At 49.1% G+C, this 22,156-nt stretch overlaps 8 protein-coding genes across 8 annotated transcripts; 4 read left to right on the top strand and 4 right to left on the bottom strand.

The window, feature by feature from the left end:
• Positions 1 to 312: 312 nt before the first annotated feature.
• ALA1 (Alanine--tRNA ligase) lies at positions 313 to 3,470 on the top strand (the record flags this gene model as incomplete). The annotated part of the gene is made up of 3 exons (XM_044845572.1): positions 313 to 397; positions 630 to 3,241; positions 3,294 to 3,470. 3 exons carry the CDS (start codon positions 313 to 315, stop codon positions 3,468 to 3,470), a joined length of 2,874 nt encoding a protein of 957 aa, XP_044711488.1.
• A 333-nt stretch (positions 3,471 to 3,803) lies between these two features.
• On the bottom strand, positions 3,804 to 5,443 carry FPOAC1_000963 (uncharacterized protein; the record flags this gene model as incomplete). Its single annotated transcript, XM_044845571.1, has 3 exons — positions 3,804 to 4,013; positions 4,070 to 5,042; positions 5,088 to 5,443. The coding sequence occupies 3 exons, from the start codon at positions 5,441 to 5,443 to the stop codon at positions 3,804 to 3,806; spliced, it is 1,539 nt and encodes a 512-aa protein (XP_044711487.1).
• A 705-nt stretch (positions 5,444 to 6,148) lies between these two features.
• Positions 6,149 to 7,486, top strand: CYS12 (Cysteine synthase 2; the record flags this gene model as incomplete). Its single annotated transcript, XM_044845570.1, has 1 exon — positions 6,149 to 7,486. The coding sequence occupies one exon, from the start codon at positions 6,149 to 6,151 to the stop codon at positions 7,484 to 7,486; it is 1,338 nt and encodes a 445-aa protein (XP_044711486.1).
• A 356-nt stretch (positions 7,487 to 7,842) lies between these two features.
• FPOAC1_000961 (uncharacterized protein) lies at positions 7,843 to 9,039 on the bottom strand (the record flags this gene model as incomplete). The annotated part of the gene is made up of 3 exons (XM_044845569.1): positions 7,843 to 7,851; positions 7,908 to 8,681; positions 8,899 to 9,039. 3 exons carry the CDS (start codon positions 9,037 to 9,039, stop codon positions 7,843 to 7,845), a joined length of 924 nt encoding a protein of 307 aa, XP_044711485.1.
• A 517-nt stretch (positions 9,040 to 9,556) lies between these two features.
• FPOAC1_000960 (uncharacterized protein) lies at positions 9,557 to 13,204 on the bottom strand (the record flags this gene model as incomplete). The annotated part of the gene is made up of 1 exon (XM_044845568.1): positions 9,557 to 13,204. One exon carries the CDS (start codon positions 13,202 to 13,204, stop codon positions 9,557 to 9,559), a length of 3,648 nt encoding a protein of 1,215 aa, XP_044711484.1.
• Positions 13,205 to 13,869: 665 nt separating this feature from the next.
• Positions 13,870 to 14,271, top strand: FPOAC1_000959 (uncharacterized protein; the record flags this gene model as incomplete). The annotated part of the gene is made up of 2 exons (XM_044845567.1): positions 13,870 to 13,980; positions 14,062 to 14,271. 2 exons carry the CDS (start codon positions 13,870 to 13,872, stop codon positions 14,269 to 14,271), a joined length of 321 nt encoding a protein of 106 aa, XP_044711483.1.
• A 200-nt stretch (positions 14,272 to 14,471) lies between these two features.
• PIL1 (Eisosome core component) lies at positions 14,472 to 15,750 on the bottom strand (the record flags this gene model as incomplete). Its single annotated transcript, XM_044845566.1, has 5 exons — positions 14,472 to 15,097; positions 15,150 to 15,333; positions 15,385 to 15,518; positions 15,576 to 15,633; positions 15,694 to 15,750. The coding sequence occupies 5 exons, from the start codon at positions 15,748 to 15,750 to the stop codon at positions 14,472 to 14,474; spliced, it is 1,059 nt and encodes a 352-aa protein (XP_044711482.1).
• Positions 15,751 to 18,030: 2,280 nt separating this feature from the next.
• On the top strand, positions 18,031 to 21,577 carry FPOAC1_000957 (uncharacterized protein; the record flags this gene model as incomplete). The annotated part of the gene is made up of 2 exons (XM_044845565.1): positions 18,031 to 18,717; positions 18,779 to 21,577. The coding sequence occupies 2 exons, from the start codon at positions 18,031 to 18,033 to the stop codon at positions 21,575 to 21,577; spliced, it is 3,486 nt and encodes a 1,161-aa protein (XP_044711481.1).
• Between the last annotated feature and the right edge of the window lie 579 nt (positions 21,578 to 22,156).

Below are 22,156 nucleotides of genomic sequence, written 5' to 3'. Positions count from 1 at the left end.
TTTAGCAGGCCGAGTACGGGCGTGGGCGTGCGCGGGCCTTATGTATCCGTACCGGCCTTGACTCATTCTTGTAGAACTTTCTACTCCCATCCGCCTCCGCCTACGGTTGCGTCTACGCCACTCCATCTCCAATTCAAACCCCGGCAGCATCAACTTCTCCTCCACAATCTTCAACCAGAAACCCCCACTACCACTACAATTCCTCCTCTACGACCGGCAACGATTATTACCCCCGCGCGGAATTTCCTCAGGACTGCGACTAACAAGAGGTTTCCCTTTTTTGTCCTACGTCGGCATTATTCCAGCGCAAACATGGCCGAGTCGGAGCTCAAGTGGCCCGCGGCCAAAGTGCGTCAGACCTTTTTCGACTACTTTGCGAAGAGGGGCCACACAATAGGTATGCGAGAGATGCGATAGTGCGGGCACCACGCTCTGCCACATCGAGAGAAGCTGTAAATGTGTTCAATCTCTTGTTGAGATTCTGTTTTGTTTGTTTTCTATTTTCTGTCATACAGCCTAAGGCTGCGCGACCTGTTTCGGGGTCCAATGATCAAGACTCGAAAGAACTGCAGTCTAATTCAACTTTACTCTTATCTGACTTAACTTGCTAACAAGACTTCTCTTTGTAGTCCCCTCTTCATCAGTCGTCCCTCACAATGATCCTACCCTGCTCTTCACCAACGCGGGTATGAACCAGTTCAAGCCCATCTTCCTCGGCACCGTTGGCAAGACCGATCCTATGGCCAGCCTCAAGGCTGCCGTCGATTCGCAGAAGTGTATTCGAGCTGGTGGCAAACATAACGATCTCGACGATGTTGGCAAGGATAGCTATCATCACACGTTCTTCGAGATGTTGGGTAACTGGTCTTTCGGCGACTACTTCAAGAAGGAGGCCATTTCATATTCTTGGGAGCTCCTCACCAAGGTCTACGGTCTGGACCCTTCTCGTTTGTATGTCACATACTTCGAGGGTGACGAGAAGTTGAAGCTGGAACCTGATCTGGAGGCCAAGGAGCTTTGGATCTCAGTTGGTGTCCCTGAAGACCATATCCTACCTGGAAACATGAAGGATAACTTCTGGGAGATGGGTGACCAAGGTCCTTGCGGTCCTTGCAGTGAAATCCACTACGACAAGGTTGGTGGCCGAAACGCCTCGAACCTCGTTAACATGGACGATCCTATGGTTGTCGAGGTTTGGAACAACGTTTTCATGCAATATGACCGTCAAAAAGATGGCAGCCTCAAGTCTCTGCCTGCCAAGCACATCGACACTGGCATGGGTTACGAACGTCTCGTTTCTGCTCTCCAGGACACTGTCTCAAACTACGCCACCGATTGTTTTACTCCTCTGTTCAAGAAGATTCAGGAGGTCACCGGCGCCCGACCCTACACTGACAAGTACGGTAAAGATGATGTTGATGGCATTGACACTGCCTACCGTGTAGTCGCTGATCACATCCGAACTCTCTCTTTCTCCATTGCTGATGGCGCTGTTCCCAACAACGATGGCCGAGGTTACGTTATTCGACGTGTGTTGAGACGAGGTGTTCGATATGCCCGAAAGTACTTCAATGCCGATATCGGCGCTTTCTTCTCCAAGATCCTGCCCGCTCTCGTCGATCAAATGGGAGAGCAATTCCCCGAGCTTGTCAAGAAGCAGCAAGATATCAAGGAGATCCTTGACGAGGAGGAGGTTGCCTTTGCCAAGACTCTGGATCGTGGCGAGGCTCAGTTTGAGAAGTATGCTGCTGAGGCTACCAAGAACGGCGCCAAGAAGCTCAAGGGAGACGTTGTCTGGCGACTTTACGACACTTTTGGCTTCCCTGTTGATCTCACTCGTCTAATGGCCGAGGAGCGCAACCTCGAAATTGATGACGAGGAGGTCAAGGCTGCCCAAGATAAGGCTCGTGAGGCCAGTAAGGCAGTCAAGGAATCTGTCCAGACTTTTGCCAAGCTCAACGTCCACCAGATCTCTGAGCTTGAGAAGGACCTCAAGGTTGAGCGAACCAACGACGACGCCAAGTTTCTTCAGGGCGACAGCAATGCTCAAGTCCAGCTTATTTACGATGGCAAGTCCTTCCTCCAGTCAACTAAGGACGTCCCTGAGAAGACTGCTCTTGGTCTCCTGATCGACAAGACCAACTTCTACGCTGAGTCAGGTGGTCAGGTCGCCGATACTGGACGTATTGTCATTGACGATGTTGCCGAGTTCAAGGTTCTTGATGTCCAGAACTATGGTGGATACGTCCTACACAACGGGTACATCGAGTACGGTACCCTGTCTTCTGGAGACAAGGTCATCTGCGAGTACGATGAGTTGCGCCGATCGCCCATTCGCAACAACCACAGCGGAACTCACATCCTCAACCACTCCCTGCGAGAGGTTCTCGGTGACGAGGTCAACCAGAAGGGTTCTCTGGTCGATAGTGAGAAGCTCCGTTTCGATTTCTCTCACAAGACCGGTGTCAAGATTGAGGAGCTGAAGAAGATCGAGGAAATGTCCAACGAGTATATTCGTCGTGGCCAAAAGATTTACTCCAAGGAGGTCGACTTGGAGAAGGCCCGCCAGATTGAAGGATGCCGTGCTGTCTTTGGCGAGACTTACCCTGATCCCGTCCGTGTTGTTTCTATTGGCAAGGATATCGACGAGATGCTCGCTGATCCCAAGAAGCCTGAGTGGCGTCAGTACAGTGTTGAGTTTTGTGGCGGCACCCACGTCGAGCAAACTGGTTTGATTAAGGACCTTATCCTCATTGAGGAGAGCGGTATCGCCAAGGGTATTCGCCGTATCATCGCCTACACTGGCGAGGCTGCGCACCAAGTTCAGCGTGAAGCTGATGAGTTCTCCAAGAAGATCGATGCTCTTGACCAGCTGCCTTTCGGCCCCGAGAAGGAGGCCCAGATGAAGGCCGTCAGTGTGGAGCTCAGCCAGTTGACCATCTCAACCTTGACAAAGGACGACTTCAACAAGCGCTACCAGAAGATCAACGCAGCTGTCACTGCCGAGCAAAAGAAGCGCCAGAAGGCCGAGTCCAAGACTGCGCTTGACACTGTCAAGAAGCACTTTGATAGCAACAAGGATGCCAAGTGGTTTGTTGGCCGTCTGCCCGTTGGCGCCACCTCCAAGGCTCTGATGGAAGTGGTCAAGCACTATCAGGGTAAGGATAAGGAGAAGACTGTTTACGTCTTTGGTGGCAGTAAGGAGGAGGGCGCCGTTGCCCACGGTGTCTACGTCGGAACTGTAAGTCTCCCCCGACGTGATCATATGAGTATTTTGGCTAACTGTTTCCCAGCACCTTGCCTCCCAAGGTGTTACTGCTGAACAATGGGCTGCTTCTGTGTCCGAGGTCATTGGTGGTCGCTCCGGTGGTAAGGAGCCTACACGACAAGGCCAGGGTACCAAGCCCGAGAACCTTGACGAGGGTGTCGAGACCGCGACAAAGTGGCTCGATGAGAAACTGAAGCTGTAAAATAAAATAAAAATAAGAAATGTGCTTTACTCTACTCAATGGGATATATGAGTATGTCAGCCACTCTCAGGGGGGCGAACGTTGATCTCTTATTTTCAATCGCATAGGAGTAATTATGGGTGGATATCGGGTCAGATAAAACGGGATGATATAAAGCGGTTTTAGTAGGCATAGGTATTTGCCATTGCCATAAGAGGACAGTACGTCTAAAAGAAGCTGTCATTGAGAGTCACGAGTGCGCATTCAATGTGAGGGTATATGCTATATTTTTATACATTTAAATACCTGGGACGTATGTTTATCGTCGCCGTTTTGCTTTGTACATGACTAATTCTACACGGTTACAAGAACACTGGCATTGCGGTAGTTGGATATCAAGGGGTTCTCTCCGCTTCGAGTCTCTGTATCTTCGACATACGCCCACTTGCGCATGAAATCGCCATGCGATGTAACACGGGTAAGCTTGCCCGTGATGGCACGGTAGATGGCTTCCGTGGTTTGGAAGTCTGTTGGGAACAGAATATCGAAGTAGCCTTGGTGAACCTGAATATCATTAGCACATTGACTCTATGTATCAGCTTGGTGACAAGGGGACTTACCAAAGGTGTTGTGACGGGCACCATCCTTCTGTGGTATCTTGTCTGAACAACAGGCGCATTCATTCCCTTGATAGCTTGAGGTAGCCAGTCGAAGTCAGATGTCACAAGACGGTGGCCTGGGAAGTACTTTTCGAGAACATCAAAGAACTGCATTAGCCGAGTGGGGATAAACTCGGGATCGGAAAGATTGGCGGCAAAGGGCATCTTGCTGGAGATGTAGCGCAGAGCCGCATTGCTGGGGTACGGCTTGGGATAGTTTCCTGCCGTTGCAGCGTGACGAACTCGGAAGTATCGTGCTGCAAGAGGATCTAGCTCACGAGAGTAGAATTCATAAAAGTCACCATCGCTGTCGATCAGCACATGGCCCTGCAGGGGTTCCTCGGTGGTGATGTCGTAGCGAATACCGTCGTGGGAAAAGTTATCGAAGACTTCCATAGCGAGGAAGAAGCACGGCGAAGGGACAGGCCGATCCCAGTCGAAAATGGATCGGTTGATGATCTCGACCTTGTCTGCGTGACCCCGAGATGCAGCCGTCGACAATAGATGTCTATTCTGGAGAGCGGCGAGGGTAGATGAGATCTCGATGATGTTGAACTTGGTACGAGCATACACTTGGGGGTCGACTTCGCGGATGTAGTCGAGGATGTTAAGCATGAGGGTTCCGCGACCGGCACCCATCTCGTAGATTAGGAGATCATCGTAAGGGAATGTGCTGAGGCGGTAGTTGGCGACGAGGTAGCGGGCGATGGCTTCGCCGTAGTAGGGACGGAAGAGCTCGGTGGGTGTATGCCATAGCTGGCGTGTTGGATTCTCGCCCTCACGGTCGTCGAGTATGTCCTCAAATTCGGTGTATCGACGGCCTAGCTCGGATTGGAACTCGATCTCGTCGCGCATCGAGTTGAAGTCAAAGGGCTCGCCGGGACTGAAAATGACGGCCTGTTTGGAGAAGTAGCCATATGAAGGGTTGTAAAGACTGTCTATAGCTAGGATTAGTATTCATCCGGGTGTTGAAAGAAACCGTTTGGGTAAGAGTAGCTTGCCGTCAATAAAGTCTCTTAGTAGCATCTTGACCTTGCGCGGCCGTTCTGTTCGTTCTTTGAGCTCCGCCGCAGATATGTAAGGGTACTCTGCGAACTCTGCAGATCGATCCTGGGGCAAGATATTCGTCCGTTGCTGCCATCGACTCTCGTTCTTCTTCATTCCGCGATCACTAGAGGGCCGTCCCGCAACGTAGAAGCGGCTCTGGCTATGGCCGACGATAGCAGTGGTTCGGAGGCCATTGCGGATGCGGGGGAGGTTCCTGATGCCCTTGCAGCCCGGAGGACGATGGTGGAAGAGCTGTCGAAAAAGTTGAGCCACAATTGGGGAATCCATGTTGATTTTTTCTCTACGATATGGTGAACATGACTGTCCTCTTTGGTGATTTGAATTTGGCGATGGAGATGGTTTACATTGGATGAGGTGGGTCTTTGATTTATCGGGTGTTCCTCGGGTTGAGGAAGAAAACGTTGATAGATCACCAAAGATATTTTGATGTTTATAAGTGATCGTGTGCAAGTTTTCCCATTCGAGTAAATATCGTATACTCTTTAAATTATGTAGTTCAACATGTCGACAGCAGTCAAGGTCTTTGATGCATCAAGACTGATATGCCTAAAAGGGTGTCAACTTTGATGATCTAAATCTAAACAACACTGCTGGAGTCTGTAATTTGTTATTGAAAATTTTAAAGATACAGATTCAACTAGAATATAAATTAACCTGTTCAACCTGTTGTACAGATAATTATTTATCATGATCCCGAACCATGTCCTGGTAGCTTGGCTGTACCTAGGCTTGAACTTAGACACTTATACTAGGAGAAGCTCCACATGACATCACGCACACACCAGGGTTCATCTCAATTCATCTACCTACCTAGGTATTCATCATAGCTTTCAGCTTAACTATAGCCAAGACAAGTCTTCAAAGATTCACTTCCGACCTCATTTCTACCAATAATGCAGGCTTTCTAACTCTTCAGAGAACCCCCAATTAATCTTGGAATTGGGTAAAAATCTAAATCTCGCCCTGTAAAAAATGGCGCTCAGCGACCATCCCAAAGCTTACGGCTCTGCTGCCGTTGCTTTTGCTTTCACAACCGGGATCCTCGTCACTTTGGGCTTCAAGGACTTTTACCCGGATCTCGAGCGGCGCTTCCAGCGCAAAAGGCGCGCCAACACAGGTGGCGGGAGAAGATCCAGTGTCTTCTGGGGTGACCCTGTGGAACTTGAGGATCACGAATCTCTACCTTCGTCTCCAACTTTCTACCATGGGGCACGAAATGGCCTGGCTGATGGAATAGAAGCCACCATTGGAAACACACCTCTTATCAAAATCCAGTCTTTATCTAAAGCTACAGGCCGGACTATCATGGCCAAGGCAGAGTTCCTAAATGGCGCTGGAAACTCGCCCAAGGATCGTGTGGCGCTTAACATGATCCGTGAGGCAGAAGCTCAGGGGCTTCTTACACCACACAAGGGCGATACTATTTACGAAGGAACAGTCGGAAGCACAGGTATTTCACTTGCAACTCTTGCGCGGGCTATGGGCTACAGGGCTCATATCTGCATGCCCAGCGACATGGCCCTTGAGAAATCCGATCTATTGCTTCATCTCGGCGCAACAGTCGAGCGAGTTACGCCTGCGCCTATCACCAGCCCTGATCACTTTGTGAACCTTGCGCGACGACGAGCGGAGGAGCACGCTAGCAAGGCCAATGACGGCAGCAAGGGTTTCTTTGCGAATCAGTTCGAGTCCGAAGCTAACTGGAAAGCTCACTTCAACACCACGGGTCCTGAGATCTGGGGACAGACAAACGGCGAACTGGACGCTTTTGTCGCAGGTGCAGGTACGGGAGGAACAGTATCAGGCGTCGCAAAGTATCTCAAAGAAGAAAAGGAGAAATCGGATATCAAAGTCGTACTCGCTGATCCTCAGGGCAGCGGTCTTTACAACAAGGTTCGGCATGGTGTCATGTACTCCTCTACGGAGCGCGAAGGTACTCGTCGCAGACAGCAGGTTGACACCATGGTCGAAGGTATTGGCATCACACGTTTGACAGAGAACTTTGAAGCAGGTCGTGAACTCATCGACGATGCTGTGCGGGTGACAGATGAGCAAGCTTGCCGTATGGCTCGCTGGCTAGTCGAGCATGACGGTATCTTTGTTGGCAGCAGCAGTTCCGTCAACTGTGTCGCCGCTATCGAAACAGCCATGAGACTGCCCAAGGGAAGCCGCGTTGTGACCATTCTTTGCGATTCTGGAACGAGACATCTCAGCAAGTTCTGGAAGCACATCAAGGAGATGGGAATTGAGAACGAAGAGGAGGCGACTAATCTGTTTACCGAGCTAGGCATACCCGATCACAAGGCATGATCAGTGAGAAGCAAAAGAATGAACGAACTGTATGTATATGTGTATATGTATAATGGCACTTGGCAAAATAGAAATGTCTGTAGCGAGCATTGAGAGAATTCTATTCACCAAACTTGACATCCACTCTCCTGATCTCTAGTCCTGGATAAGAAAAAATGTTTAATATGAAAAAACAAAGAGAGAAAGGTATAAAGCGCCCGTCATCTTTCCTTCGTCTGGTATTATTAAACGTGTTTTGTTTTGAGTCGCCGCTCCAGTTCCCGTAAACTCCTTTACCTTCTCCCATTGATATTGCAGATGCTCTTCTGCGCAAAAAGAAACGCCGCCGCTCTCTGTTCCCGTCATTTGCTGTCTCTTTAAGAGAACTATCAACTATGTTAGCTTCACGGTCAATCATTTTTGGACACTTCAAAATACATACCTTCCATCGGTTGCCGCAAGCCATGCACTCGCAGAAAGTAGTCATCGGTTCATCAGCAGCTCGGGTCTGCGCTTGTGTGTAGCTGACCTGCTTCTTCTTGCATTTGCCGCATTCCAGACTCTCACTGATACTCTTCTGTTCCTGAGGCACCTGGGCCATCTTCATGTTCTCCTTCTCCAGCTCGAGCTCCTTCTTGCGCTGCTCCTCGCTCTTGAGCTCATCATCGGACATGGTGACGAACTTTTCCGGAGAAATCTCCCCAGACAAGACGCTCTTTCCGAGTTCTCGGTTGGACTTGTTCTTGAGGTTGGTGAAAAGCGATCGGATCTTCTTCTTGTAGTCAGGTGTCTCGCCCTTGAACTTAACAAAGGCGGCATTTTCGACAGAAACGGCTTTGTTAACGACGTCGTTCTCGGATGCTGTTGATCGGTATGCAAGGCCGTTGTAGATAAGACCAATGCATGAGTTTCGGACGGACGAGTCGGTTCGCTTGACGTTGACGTTGTCGGTTTCGTACTTGCGCTTCTCGATATCGCCCTTGTACTTAGCTCCGGAGTTTCCAGAGGACGATGGAGGAGGCGCGGGAGACGATGTGGGAGCGGATGCGGGAGCTGGGGCAGGTGATCCCGATCCCACCTTTGACTTTTGGAGTTTCGAGCTCTTCTCCTGTTCGACAAGCTTTTTCCACTTGCTCACAAGTTCGGCGGCTGCGCGAGCGATCTCTTTGTTCGGATTTGAACGAAGTTTGCCAACAAACACACCAGCTCTTGTTGCCTGTAAGTGCGAAATCACAATATTAGTAAAGATTCCAAATCGAATCGAGAAAAAGAGATCCGTAGGATAGATAACATGTCATCAACTTTGTGATGGATAGCCGAAGCGCACAATGCGATCATGCATTTTGCGCAAAGCTGGCAATATGTCTATGTACTCAGAGCGTCTGTATATCCTTCATTCTCCACTCTTCTTCCCTGGTAATTATTTGACGTACCCTTAGCATCTCTTCGGTAGGAGACGCATCCTTCTTCAGTGTCTCGAGCAGCTTGATGGCGTTCTCCGGAGGCTCATTAGCAGCAACGCACTTTGTGAGCGCCTTGACGCGCTGCCCGAGTTCACGTTCGTCCATGGGCATTTTTGCGATTTTTCTTGTTTTTGGTTTTTGCGCGCGCGCGGAGGAGAAGAATGAAGTGTAACAAAGACAAAGAACCACTGAAGAGAAAGATGTTGAAATGAGGTGACAAATTGTTACCTTTTGGGGGGGCGTAGTTTCTACCTTTCGCAAATACCAAACCAATGCCTGATAGATGGCACGTGAGCTGCGTGTTTGCAATTTCTGCCGGGGATTAACCTCCACTATAGAGCTTAATGAGAAACGGCGCCTCTCGGATGACGTCCGTGCCGTCATGGCTATGATGAGCAAGCCCGAGTTATTTCCATCGTCATCATAACTTCATTTCATGATGTCAGGAAAGGAATGATTGTTTCTGCCAAGTATCCTGTTGATCTTGCTTCGTTGCAAGAACTTTAGGAAATATATCGGTTTCTCTTTACTGCTACATGTTCTCATTGATATACAGGGGTTATTATAATAGTCTGGAAATTATCCAATGTAATATGATCCTCCAGAAGAAAGCTCTGGTTCTAAAAACTTATGAAGCCTTCGCTCTCTTACCGTGACCCTTGCTTGTAGTTTGCTCCTCTTCCTGCTCGTCATCTTCGTCTTCTGCTGTCCTAGTTGCGTTCCTTCTCGATCCCCTCTTTCTCTTCCCTCCACCGTTTGCAGAGCTCTGTGGCTCTTCACCTGCAACATTCGCTCGCAGACGGTCTACCGCAGCCGCCATGCGTTTACTACCCTGGGCTCTCTGCCGCGGTGCGAACGCATCCTTGGCTCCAACTCCGACACTGCCTCCGAAGAACCTGGTAATGTTGCTCTGCGTACCTTCACGGTCTCGCTTGTTCATGTCTTTGATAACTGGCACAAGTACTTCGTCTGTACGCTCCTTACTCCAACCAATGGTAGCCATCAAAAATTGCCGTAGTCCCTCCACGTCCGGTACACCCCATTGAAAATTTTCATTACTGTCATCGACCTCTGGGTGGAGGTAAGCATCGTAGACAGCCGGACTAGGGAAGCCCGGCGGTAGAAAGAGCTTGGTACCCTGTGATTTGCGAAACTTCTTGCGGAAGGGGGTCGAAACATCGGCATCCTTAGGCCGTGTTTGTGACTGCACCGATTTCCACCATTCACGAAAGTTCTCCAGCCCAGATCTACCAGGAAACTCGGAGAGGATCTCTACTGCTGTAACTGGACCTACTCCGGGTAGCCCTTCGGTATAATCAGAACCGAGCAAATGAGCAAGCGAGATAAGTTGGTCGCGGGTCAAGGATAACTCATTCTCAATGTCGTTCATTAGGTAGCACTCTACAAATTTGTTGCTGTTGAACATGTTTTTGTAGACTCGTGTGCCGCCAAATAAGAAGGTATCTGAATCATCCGTCACGATGCCATCGACGAGCCCAAGCTTAACCAACTCGGCGCATTGTGCTTCAGCTTCCATGGGAGCCGTAATGTAAGGGATGCCGAATAATCGTAGTAGAGCTTGGCATTCTGTGATCATGACTTGGGTCACCTCATCGGCATCTCGGCGGTCTTTCTTCTGTTGAGTTCGAAGAGCACGCAGTTCTCTTTCATAGTCCTCTTTGTTCTGCTCAGCCGTCTTATTGTTCAGCTCGCTAGCAAAACGGGCATGCTCTTCAGATTCCTCGGCCAGCGATGCCAAGAGCTCTTCATCACCAGGATCGCTGAATTCGTCATACTCTACATCGTCAAAGAGGCCATCGTCTTCTTCAAGATCAGGCTCCTGGGCTCCTTCGTTTACTAAGGGCGCACTGATAGAAGGAAGCTCTTCGAAGATGGGCGTAGGACTCTTTTCTGCCGCGACTTCAGTCACGGCATTGGTAGGCACCACATCCTCGAATTCCGGTTCAGGTGATTCTGATTTCTCAGATTCGTCCCCTGTTTCTTGCGCCGGAAGGTTAGTTGAGTCCACCAGAGTACGGTCTGCAAGCACTTCGACTTCAGGAAGAGATGGGGGCTCCATGGTTTCCTCTGGGGCCTTTTCTGAAATAAGTTCTGGCTTTTCAAACTGGGGTGAAGCTTTCTTGGTGGCTTCAGGCTCGTCAACGTCAACAAAGTTCGTCTCTCTCTGAGACGTCTTGGGTGATGGAGCTTTCTCGAGAACCTCAATGTCGCTGTCATCGTCTGATGAGGAGTCAATATGAATCAGCTGGTCCTGCATGTTCCGGCGATAAAGTCTCTGGTCCTCCTCAGCTGCCAGCCGGTCTGCGTTGTTGATCTCACGTTCTGCATCCTTTTGCTTCTTAAGCGACTCTCGGATGTCTGTGTCATCTGCCATCCATGGCGGTAGGGGTTTGGGTGCATTCTCGTCCACTAACTCTCTCTCAAAGCCACCAGCCATGTCGTCCTCTTCATCGTACTTCGGAGCTGGAGCTTCATCTGTAACCTCGGCTTTCTTGCTTGGTCCGGCCACCTCGGTCTTCTTCTTTCCAAACACAGAAGAGCGCCAATCAAGTTTAGCGAACGGCAGTGGGCCGTCGAATGGGTTCTTCTTGTTTTCAACAACAGGCACGAACTTTGCTTTGGGTTTCGGCTGCGGCTTCTTCTGCATCCTTGCCTTTGCAAGTACCGTCTGCATATCATCACTATCACTGTCGGCAGCGGTATCATGCTCTTGTCGCTTTGGCACAGCAGCACTTGCTCGGTTGTTGACGATATGGGCGATCATGGAGCCTCCCTTGGCTGTGATAGGCTTTTGTGACTCGACAGACTTTTGTGTCCATTTTGGTGCTTCGGTAAGGACATCTTGAAAATCTTCCTCTTTTTCTGACTCCAGTCCAACCCCATGCTGTTTTTGGAGTGACATGGCGATTGCGCGGTTGAGATCATCCTCCTCATCGGCATGCAGCTCGTCTTCCAGTGGTTCCTGGAATAAATTATCTGTATTTTCGACATTATCGCCAACAAAGAGCGATCCCTCTTCCTGCTCTGTTGATTCCTTCCGATGGCCACTGTAGAATTGTCGACGTCTTGTCGCTGCGTCTTGAGCTGCTTGATAGCTAGCTATCTGCGAGGCAGAAGGCTTTGGCAATCGATTAAGACCTTCAATAGGGACGTCCTCGAAATCCTCATCTTCATCTTCGTCTTCTTTGGACTGGTATTGAACTTGGATGGCATCCACGTCAATGGGTTTGTGTGCTTCACCAACATCTTTATCTCTGCTAACCACACCCAGGGCCCATCCTCCTTCTGCACCATCGTTTTTTACAAGGATGTACTCGCGGTTCTTTTCTCCAGCGACTCTTGCATTGACTCCAAGAGTGAGGTCAGTACCCGTCATACCCACTTCGTACATGAGACGTTGGGTGAGGTGGTTGCGCTCCTTGACTCTGTCGATTTGAAATTTGGAGAATGCCATGCGATCTGGGAACATTTCTTCCAATTGTTCCTTACTAAGGCCCATTCTCAATCGACTTCGGAGCCTCGCTGCATTAAGAATATTGTATCGATCGGCGGCGGGAAGACTTTTGAAAAACTCGCCATCGAAATCGATCTTGCTAAAGTCGTAAAGATTGATGTCTTCTCCTTCGTGGAACTGTCGGGCGTATTCTTCCAGTTCCTCTACGCTCATGATTCGCGGATCATCAGGCTTCCCCATTGCTGCGATACCACCTCCGTCGAGGTCAGGTAGGTGGTATGCATCTTGTTTTCGGAATGTCCTTCCCTTCTGTCGTTCCTGCTGTGACAGGAGAGCCTCATCGTCGTATACGAGCTGGCTAGCTTCGGGAATCACCTCCTGTTGCTCTTCCTCCCTAGCTGATATATCGCGTTCACGGTCTCTTCGCCTGCGATCTTGGTCCTCTTCCGCGATTCGCTGCATCTGCACAGCCAAGAGCTTGCCAGCGGTTCGAACAGCATCTTCGCGACGACCTTCACGTCTCCGCTTCCGATGTTGGATTGTCTGTCGCTTGAGTACAGGGGCACCGCCATCAAAGACAAAAACTGGTTGAATACCGAACCATAGGAGCTTGCATATGCGACGAAAGAAACCAACGACATGGGAATTGCGCAAAGCATTTCCCTCCTTGTCGCGCACAGCTTTAAGGAATTGGTAGATCCAAATTGAGGCATCTACTGCAAGCCGCTTACGATTGAGAGTCGCTAGGTTCGTCGGTCGAGCGCATGGTTGCACAACTGTCCAGAGGCCGTTCACACCCATGATGGATTATGACCGTGAATTGGTAGAGCCCGCGATGTCAGGAGGCACAAGGCCTTATACTCAAGGGATGCGCCCTCGTTCGGTGAAATTAATGGTCATGGTCTGACTGAGGTTAAAATGAGTTAGTCCAGCTTGTGTGCAGCCAATTGTTAAAAGGAAGATTGTGTAGATTTCAACATTGTTTTGCAAAGGACGATATGATAGAATTCACGTCTGCCTGCGGAACGGGCTACAAGTGAATAACGTCAGCGTGGGGCTACAGACTTTAGCGTCCATCCTTCCCCTGTAGCAGAATTTCCATTGATACCTACCTACCTCCCTCTCTATATACTTCCTTAGAACTAAGGTATTTATTGAATACCTGTTGAACAGACACCCCTCTATAATCTTGGTATGGATAATAAAAACAACCGTTAGAAACCTCAAGTTATCCAATATATAAGCATAATTCATAAATATTGATATGAATTTCCAGTATACTTTCCAATCCTCTTGGAACCAAAATAGCCCGTTAACTCAGTCACCCTGTAGGAGCGGATTATCGTTACGCCCCAAAATACCCATTTTCTGTCCACCCAAATCAATGAGCCTAACATTCCCCACACTCCCATCTAAGGCAGTCCTCACAATCTTGATCGGGTTATCAAGCCACTCCCAGAGCCAAAATGAATCCGGATACGGCTCGGCAATATCTTGCGACAATATTGAACAAGAACCTTCGAGTATACACGTCGGATGGCCGGTTATTCTGGGGTTCGCTAAAATGCGCCGACCCTGTGAGTCTTTGCCTCTCAATACCCTGTAGCCTCTCGTGAAGAAGGCCCATCGACGAACTGCCTACTAATAATAACCTGAAGGATAGGAATATTATTCTGGCCCATACGTATGAGTACCGCCAGCTATCATCCAGGGAACGTGCAAAGGTACTCGAGGAAGCAGACGGGGCATCTGTTAAGGTTGACATGACATCTCGTTACTTGGGTTTAGTGGTCATACCGGGCCATCACATTGTCAAGATGGAGGTTGAGCAATTCGCCAGTCAGGTGCGGGATGGTGGTTTCATGTGATGATAACGAATACAAACATAATATTAATCGTTAAAAGTACACTAAGGCTATCGCAAAAGAAAGTTATTGTACCCAAACAGAACAGCCCTTTTGCAACCTCCAGCATTAAGTTACCATCAACGCCTTGTACAATCAAGATCGCGTTCCTGTAATTACTTCATCTCCAATATTCACTTTGCCACATCGATCATGAGCACGTTCTATGCGACAACAGCTTCCTGTGGGCGTCCACGGGACTCGCCGTTCAGGCCACCATCGCTGTCCAGGATGGAACCACGGGCATCCTCGTCTTCCTCTTCCTCTTCACTATCGAGGTCGCGGTCGCGAGCTGTCCAGGAACTACCGTCGTTCAGGGGCATGTCCTGGCCAGACAGGTCATGTCCCTCACCCCTAGTGCGGATGTTGTTTCGGCGTCGCTGGGACAATGTACGGGCACGGGTGGACAGCTTGGAAGAAACGACAGCGTTGGAAGAGACCCAGCTGGTGAGAGCGTCCTCACAGTCTTGGATGATGGCCTTGCTAGCCTCATACCCATCATAGGCCTGTCGAGTTTCACCAGGTGTAACGGGAGTGTCGTCGATAAGCTCGAGCAGGTGCTTTCCATACCCGGCGATAATAGCAACCTTCTCACAGTGCTCCCGGAGGGCATCGAACTGGTAAGTATAGGCTGCCTTGACCTTCTCGCGTGTAATGTTAGAAAGTTGGGCCTCTGCGACGAGGGACTCGGCCTCAGCTCGAACGAGCTCCTGCTCGAGAACAACAATCTTGGGAGAGTTGGGCTCCTTGTACTTGAGCTGAGCAATCTGATCGGTAATCTTTTGCTTGCCTGTTGTCTGTGTCAGTATGTGTGTATGGACAGGAGCCTGGATGATCCTTACGGTCACGGCTGGGCTGAACGGAGGCCTCAATGTTACGGATGCTCTTCATAGTAACTCGGTATTGGTCATATCGATCGACGTATTGGTCTTCGAGCTCACCAATCTCGTACAGCAGAACGCCGAGTTTGTCGGTAACGTCGGAAACGTCCTCATCTCCAGCCTCGCCCCAAATGGACAATTGTTGCTAGACAAGTCAGTGATGTCATTCGATGCAAGTATAATTCCGTGGACATACAGCAACTTCCATTCGTTCACGGGCAACGGTCTCCAAGCTTCGCATCACGTTCTTTTCCATCTTGACCAGCGTGGAGAGCTTCTTGGCCAGGTCGGGGCCAAAGGCACCGCCTGCATTGCGACGAAGGGCATGGCCTACGTGGATGTGTTATTAGCATTACGGAACCCGGTATGGTGTGAGGATCAGCGTACCGAAGCTGCCCTTGAAGAGGCGACCGGACTTTGTGGATGAGGGAGGTGGAGGAGGGTTCTACGTCCAAGTCAGCATACTCGTTATTGAATCATCATGATAGCTATGAGTGCTACGCACCTGGAGTTGGGAGGCAGTAGGCGCCCGGGTCTGGCGCATAGAATAAGTGCGATGCATGATGATGGTGAAAATGCGACGAGCGACAAGCGGTGGAGCTGACAAGTAAAGGGTCCAACAAGGACAGGCAGGGGATAAATATTATTGGGATCGGGTGGGGATTATAGAGCTGAGAAGCAAGGATAAAGATGGATGTCGGGAAAATCAAAGAAGATCGTGGCCGGGAAGCTGGGAACGTTATATGAGGGAGTCCAAGAAACTGGGCAATGCTTGGTAGTGCTGTAGTATGTGTGTTGCTGCGGAGAACAAGATCGTCACGGCTTTATGGGGGAGCTGAGAACGACGTCATCCAAACTCCACCTCGTCTGAATTGGACGGTAATGAGGATGTTCGATACAGACGGGCGCTAACATTTAGTGTATTGAGTACAACGCAGCCCCTGGTGATCACTACATTCTTCGAAGTACTACTACCTTACGTCAAGTAATGTCTCAGGTCTACGTCTTGCATTTTCTTTCTTATCCTGACCAGACGCCAAGAATCCTCAATCGCCTGTGCATCCGGAGAGGGACCCCCCCTTGAGCTGGCTGCTGGCCGACCCATCCCGGATGCGGTTGATGCCCACCAAGCTTCGGTCGAATCCAGTCCTGCGCTAGTGAGTCTCTAAGATGAAAAATGACGATATCGCGGCATAAGTTTTGGGTTCTTGACATGCTCACTGGCCAGAGGCAAGTTGAAGTGGTTTTTAGAATGAACGATCGTTCGGCAGTCTCCAGTCCGGAAAGATCAACAATCAAGGGGTATTGTTCGATCTGACCAAGTTAAATTACCTCAAGAACTTCTCACATGTTTGTTTGGTGTGGTTAGTTCCGTCTAGATGTCGTCGTGAAACAGGGTCTTTTCCGTAGCTAGCAGATCTGCAAAAGGCATCCAACGGATAGAGGCTTCAGAAATCTGGAAAATCATCTGGTTCTCCAAAAGGCCAGGCTTCAAGAATTCTGTAGATAAAGACCCAGTTCGTAGTATTCCAGATAATTGTGGTGATATCTAAATTGTCGAATATCGTGTTGGTTGCATATCAATATTGGACTCTCAAAGACATGCAAAGGAGAGAGATAGGTTAAGTGAAACAACCATAAATAATTACCGGGCATAACCACCACAACAACAACTATCCTTGAAACCTTTCGATATCTTCAAATTGCAATTGAACATGCTGAGATCATTTGCTGTAACGTCAAAGGCAAGATAAATACCTACTAAGGTACTAATGTAGAAGGATTTTGTTGACTATTGCAATGTAGGCTATGTACCTAGGTAAGAGTAACAACATCCGGCAACTCCGACGTTCACGTGAGACAGCCCGATTTAGTGACTTAGACAGATATCACGAAATTGAACGACCAAACAACGGCGCAAGTGGATTGAAATCAAACAAAGGCAGCGATTGAATTGCTGGTATTATTCTAAAGTTCTTTGCACTTGTACAATCGCATGTTTGACTTTCTCGGATATTCGCCAGCTCACTTATATCCATTGTTGACTTGACACATAATTCATCTAAGTTCCATGGACGAAATACATCCATAGAAATAAATTCAAGTGCTAAGAACGAAGTCTAGTTTGAAATAAACACTATTCAGTATCAACAATTGTTTATATATGTATCCAGGTAGTACTATTCTCAATGAATGAACTCCAATTGGGGTCGCTGACAGGGGAATTTCCAGGCCTCAGGACCAATCGAAAGACGCTAATGTCGATTAGTGAGCGCGCTCCCCTGTCAACATCCCCTGCAGTCTCCTCTCAACGCGTATGTCTAACATTCATTCATTCATCTTTCGCTCGTCTCGGATTTCAACGACAACACAACGGCCATCAAATAATATCGTTTTAATTGTGCGGAATCTGGCAAATACGCTACAGCGCAACGGTCTATTGGGTTCCTTGGTTAATACGCTTCAATTTGCGCTTCTCGTTCCGCCTGTTGCTTCTCATTGTCAAATCCAAGTTTTAATCTGTCCACACGCGTCTCTCGGGCTAGACGAAGTCGTGTTTCTTTGCTTCGTCTATTCACTGGCTTACCTACAAAGGTGCTGCCCACCACAACGAGATTGCAAACTGCAGATCGAAACAGTCTCTCTTTATTCCTGCTTCTTCTACCCGTCTTTCAAAGTAACCGTTTCTTTGCAGAATGGTGGTAGTTGCGAGTCAAAGAGAGGGGCAATCCTAAGGAAAACCTTGCTTGATAACGGCAGTCCTGTCTGGACCTGCACCTACCTTACTCATTATTCGTCGTACCTCACTTAAACTTTTGAGGCAAAACAATTAGCCGCAATCATGGCTACTCAATCCACCTCCATCAACGCAAGACCCATCACCATCGACTTGACTGTGGATGAAGACAGTGACAGATCTGACTATCTTCGAACATCATCGTCGTCGCCTGTCCTCCCCGCAGACACTTTTACCACCCAGGCGCGTTTTGCCCCCAACTTTACTATCGAACGACGTCCATCGTCAACCCATGCACCTGTCAGCCCGCCCAAGATAAATCGAATCTCATCTTCCATCACCGCCATTCAGGATAAGCAGCATTCCATTGAGCCACCACGTCCATCACCTCCCGTCCTCAAGATTGAGCAGAAGGTGACTCAAGTAGTTGCTACCTTTGACGATGCCGACAGTATGGCAAGACTGCCTAGAGTGACAACTTCCAACGCGGCATCTCGTCAGGTGACGCCAGCACTTGAACAAGATATGGATATATCATCACAAGAACCCCGGCCCACCTCTCCCAAGTATCAGACGCCCAGAAAACCTGAATGGGATGTTGCTGCTGTCGCTGAAAAGTTAACTGAATATCGCCAGGATATCAGAAACGGACACAGTCGCATGACCTCTTTCATCATTGAATCTACACAACCCATAGAGCGACGCAGTCTCACTGGCAGCAATCTCTTTGCCGGACTCACCAGCAAGCCTGTGCCGGCGAAGAAGGGCGAAACGATGAAAATCAAATCTAAGGTATTTGATATCAAACGAAATTTGTCTCAGTAGCACTAACTTTTTTTTTCCTTTTCAAAAGGAGCATACTAGTACTAAACTGAAGAACAACAAGCGGGAGGATCATCACATGATTGTACGAATTCAAACGGATGAAGAGCGTGTACCGCGGTATCGTTTTCACCATGTGGAAATCAAAAAGAATATTCTCACACCCAACACAATGCTGACATTTGTACCCCACTTGAGGGATCTCGAGACCTCGGAAGAGTACAAATACAACATATGGTTACAGGAGTTGGAGGACATTGATCGAAAATCCGGTTTCAAACCCATGAGTCGCGAAGAAAAGTTGCGCATAACTGTACGATCCGAATTCGCATCGACTGTCCTGCTCTATCTGGAGAGCTGGCTGGACAAGCTTTCACTGCCTGGCTGCGACAAATCAACCCTCATTCGCTACATGGCAAGTCGCGAACCCGATAATGCAATCACCCCCAGACAAAAGTCTGACATTCTGAACTCGCATCGCCCAGCTGGATCGACCACCCCGCCCGGGGCAAACAAGGCTGCTGATATATTTACCGAAGCATTTCACCGCGTCTTCCATCAGGGCCAACCGCTAAACAAACAAATTGAGCTTCGCGATGTTCTACTTCTGGATGAATCAGTTGACAGCATCATGGAAACCAAGCCTACAGCGAAGGACGGCTCCAGCTCGCAAAAAGAAAACGAACATGAGGCCATCGAGTACTGGCTGGGTACTTATTCAATTCTCGGTTGTCTCATTTGCTTTAGTCATTCTTGCGAACATGGTGAATATGATGCGCAGAATTGTAAACGCACCCTCTCGATGCTTCCTCGCCTTTCAGAAACTCTCAGGCGGAGACGGCGCATACCTCACGAAGATGATGATACCGATATGATGAATGGTCACTCACACCTCTGCAAACGGAACTGCTATCAGTCGTCGCCTCGCCCTGAGGCATGCTCGGTTCAGCGACCCTGGAATGAAGAAGAGCAGTACGTCTTGCGTTCCGCTGTCGCAACAACCGACCACAGCCAAGTCAAGAAAGACCCCTTTTGTTTGGTCGCCCAACTCCTTGACCGCGACTGTAGTGGCGTTTTCAACGAATATGAACGTATGGATATATCTCTACCCCCACCGGAGCCAGCGAGGAAATTGCAAAGGCGAACGGTCAATTGGTATGATCGGTTCAAGAAAGTACTAATCGGAGATTGGGAGGGCCACACCGCAACCCATCAGTACCAAAAACGCGAGATTTTCGAGCACTGCTCTCATGAAGGCCCTTGTACCTTGGAAAGCTGTGTCTGCGTTCAACAAAATGTTCTCTGCGAAAAGTTTTGTGGATGTACTGTTGAGAGCTGTGCATACAAGTTCACTGGTTGTGCCTGCCACTCACAAGGAAAAACATGCTTTAGTAAACAAAAGGACAGGCCATGTGTTTGTGTGCAGCTGAACCGCGAATGTGACCCGGATGTTTGTGGGACGTGTGGTGTACTGGACAGGGCCGATCCTGAGAACGCCGACGACGAAGTCCTCCATTCTACTGGTTGTCAGAACTGCTCTCTTCAACGTGGCCAGCCAAAGGGCCTTGCTTTAGGCCAGAGTCAGCTTGAAGGTGTTGGGTACGGACTGTTTACGGTTGAGCCTATCGCTCAAGACGATTTTATCATCGAATACGTTGGAGAGTTGATTACACACGACGAAGGTGTACGACGAGAAGCTCGACGGGGTGACGTGTTTGATGAAGAATCCAATATCTCCTACGTTTTCACTCTTTTGGAAGCCGAAGGCATCTGGGTGGACGCTGCCACGTACGGCAACTTGAGTCGTTACATCAACCATGCCTCAGAGAGTGACAAACGTGGGTGCAACATTACGCCTCGCATTCTCTATGTCAATGGCGAGTACCGAATCAAGTTTACAGCTATGCGTGATATCGCAGCTGGAGAAGAGCTTTTCTTTAACTATGGAGAGAACTTCCCTAACCTGACAAAGAAGCTGCTCGACCATAAGACGGGAGAGAAATCGGGCGAGGGTAAGAAGCGAACGAGACGACCCAATGGGGAAGGAGTCGCCAGAAAGGCCCCAAAGATGGACAAGAAGAAGCCCGGAAAGGGGAAGAAGACCCAGGAAGTCGTTTATGAGGATGATTTGACGGCGACACTTGGATTCACTCCGAAGCCGTTGCGCAAACGTAAGAAGGGCGCTCTCGACGAGGATTCAGAAGAAGAGGAATATCGTCCTACCGGGACAGATGCATCTCTCGTAGAAACGCCATCTGATGGCGAGTCAGATTATGAAACTGGCAAGCCATCGGCTGCCAGGTTTCGAAAACGTGCGCGACCTGCTGCAAAGACACTTGGCTCGGATCAAAGTGGTAAACCTCGAGGAGAAGTCAAAACTCGAGGCAAGAGAGGAGGGGCCAGACCCGGCAGCGGTCGGCCTAGAAAATACCCCCGGAAACCCACTTCAGCTCCGACAACCGCAACAACTAGGTTATCGGCGTCGGTGTCGGAGGAAACAGAGCAAACAGAGCAAACAGAGGAGCAAACGGACAAAAATATTGTGGTGCCAGATACGATCGTGCGGCCGATGGTACTGCCACAACCACAGTCTGTGGAAATTAATGATAGCATGGAAGATGTGACGCCTACTGAGGGATCCGTTGAAGAATCCAGACGGCTTCGAATTCAGCTGGGGGAAGACAACGAGGATGATGATGATGATGATGATGGTGACGACGACGACGACCAAGACGTTGTAGTTCGTTCGCGCATCGATAGAGTCGCGAGGAATCGACGTCTACCAGCCAAGTTAAGAGATGATGGAGATTGGATGAGCGCCAGCCAGTGAGTGGTCTGGGCAGGGAACTTGAATAATAGGTCTGGGTTCGTTTTAAATAGACGTTGACGGCACATGTTTGCGGTAGCTCGAACTGGGATTGGATTTCTGGCTTGGGCAAGCAACAGCCTGAGAGGCTAAAGCATCAGATAAAGAGAAAGAGAAAGAGATAGCTACGTGATATAATAAATACGACGGTCGAGATTCTCGACCTTGACGCAAACAGGTTGACTAATCTGTTTGTTTTCTTCAAGTATATATGCTGTTTAAGACAATAAGTTGGTACTTTTTTGAAGTATCTCGATAGACTTGTCATGTCAAGAATGTTCTGATATCATACTTGTGTATAAGTAGATAGCATTATGTTTTCATAAATGAATAACACGGGTAGATCTGCACTAGTATCAAAGCGTGCTAGATACCTAAGTCTCGTCTCCTGTGAAGCTTGTGCCCCACATGCCACCTTTAGCGGCCAGTAGCCTCCAGCCACAGGCGATGACGTTGTCGATTCGGAAGAGGGAAGTAGCGTAACTGGTGCTCGACTGGGAACAGCTTTCCCAGCTTTTTGCCAGGTTCAGTTCCAAACTGACC

Source organism: Fusarium poae, chromosome 1 (assembly GCF_019609905.1).
Source record: "Fusarium poae strain DAOMC 252244 chromosome 1, whole genome shotgun sequence".
Lineage (NCBI taxonomy): Eukaryota > Fungi > Ascomycota > Sordariomycetes > Hypocreales > Nectriaceae > Fusarium > Fusarium poae.
The sequence above is the reverse complement of the archived record's forward strand: the minus strand, read 5'-3'. Positions and strand labels throughout refer to the sequence as shown.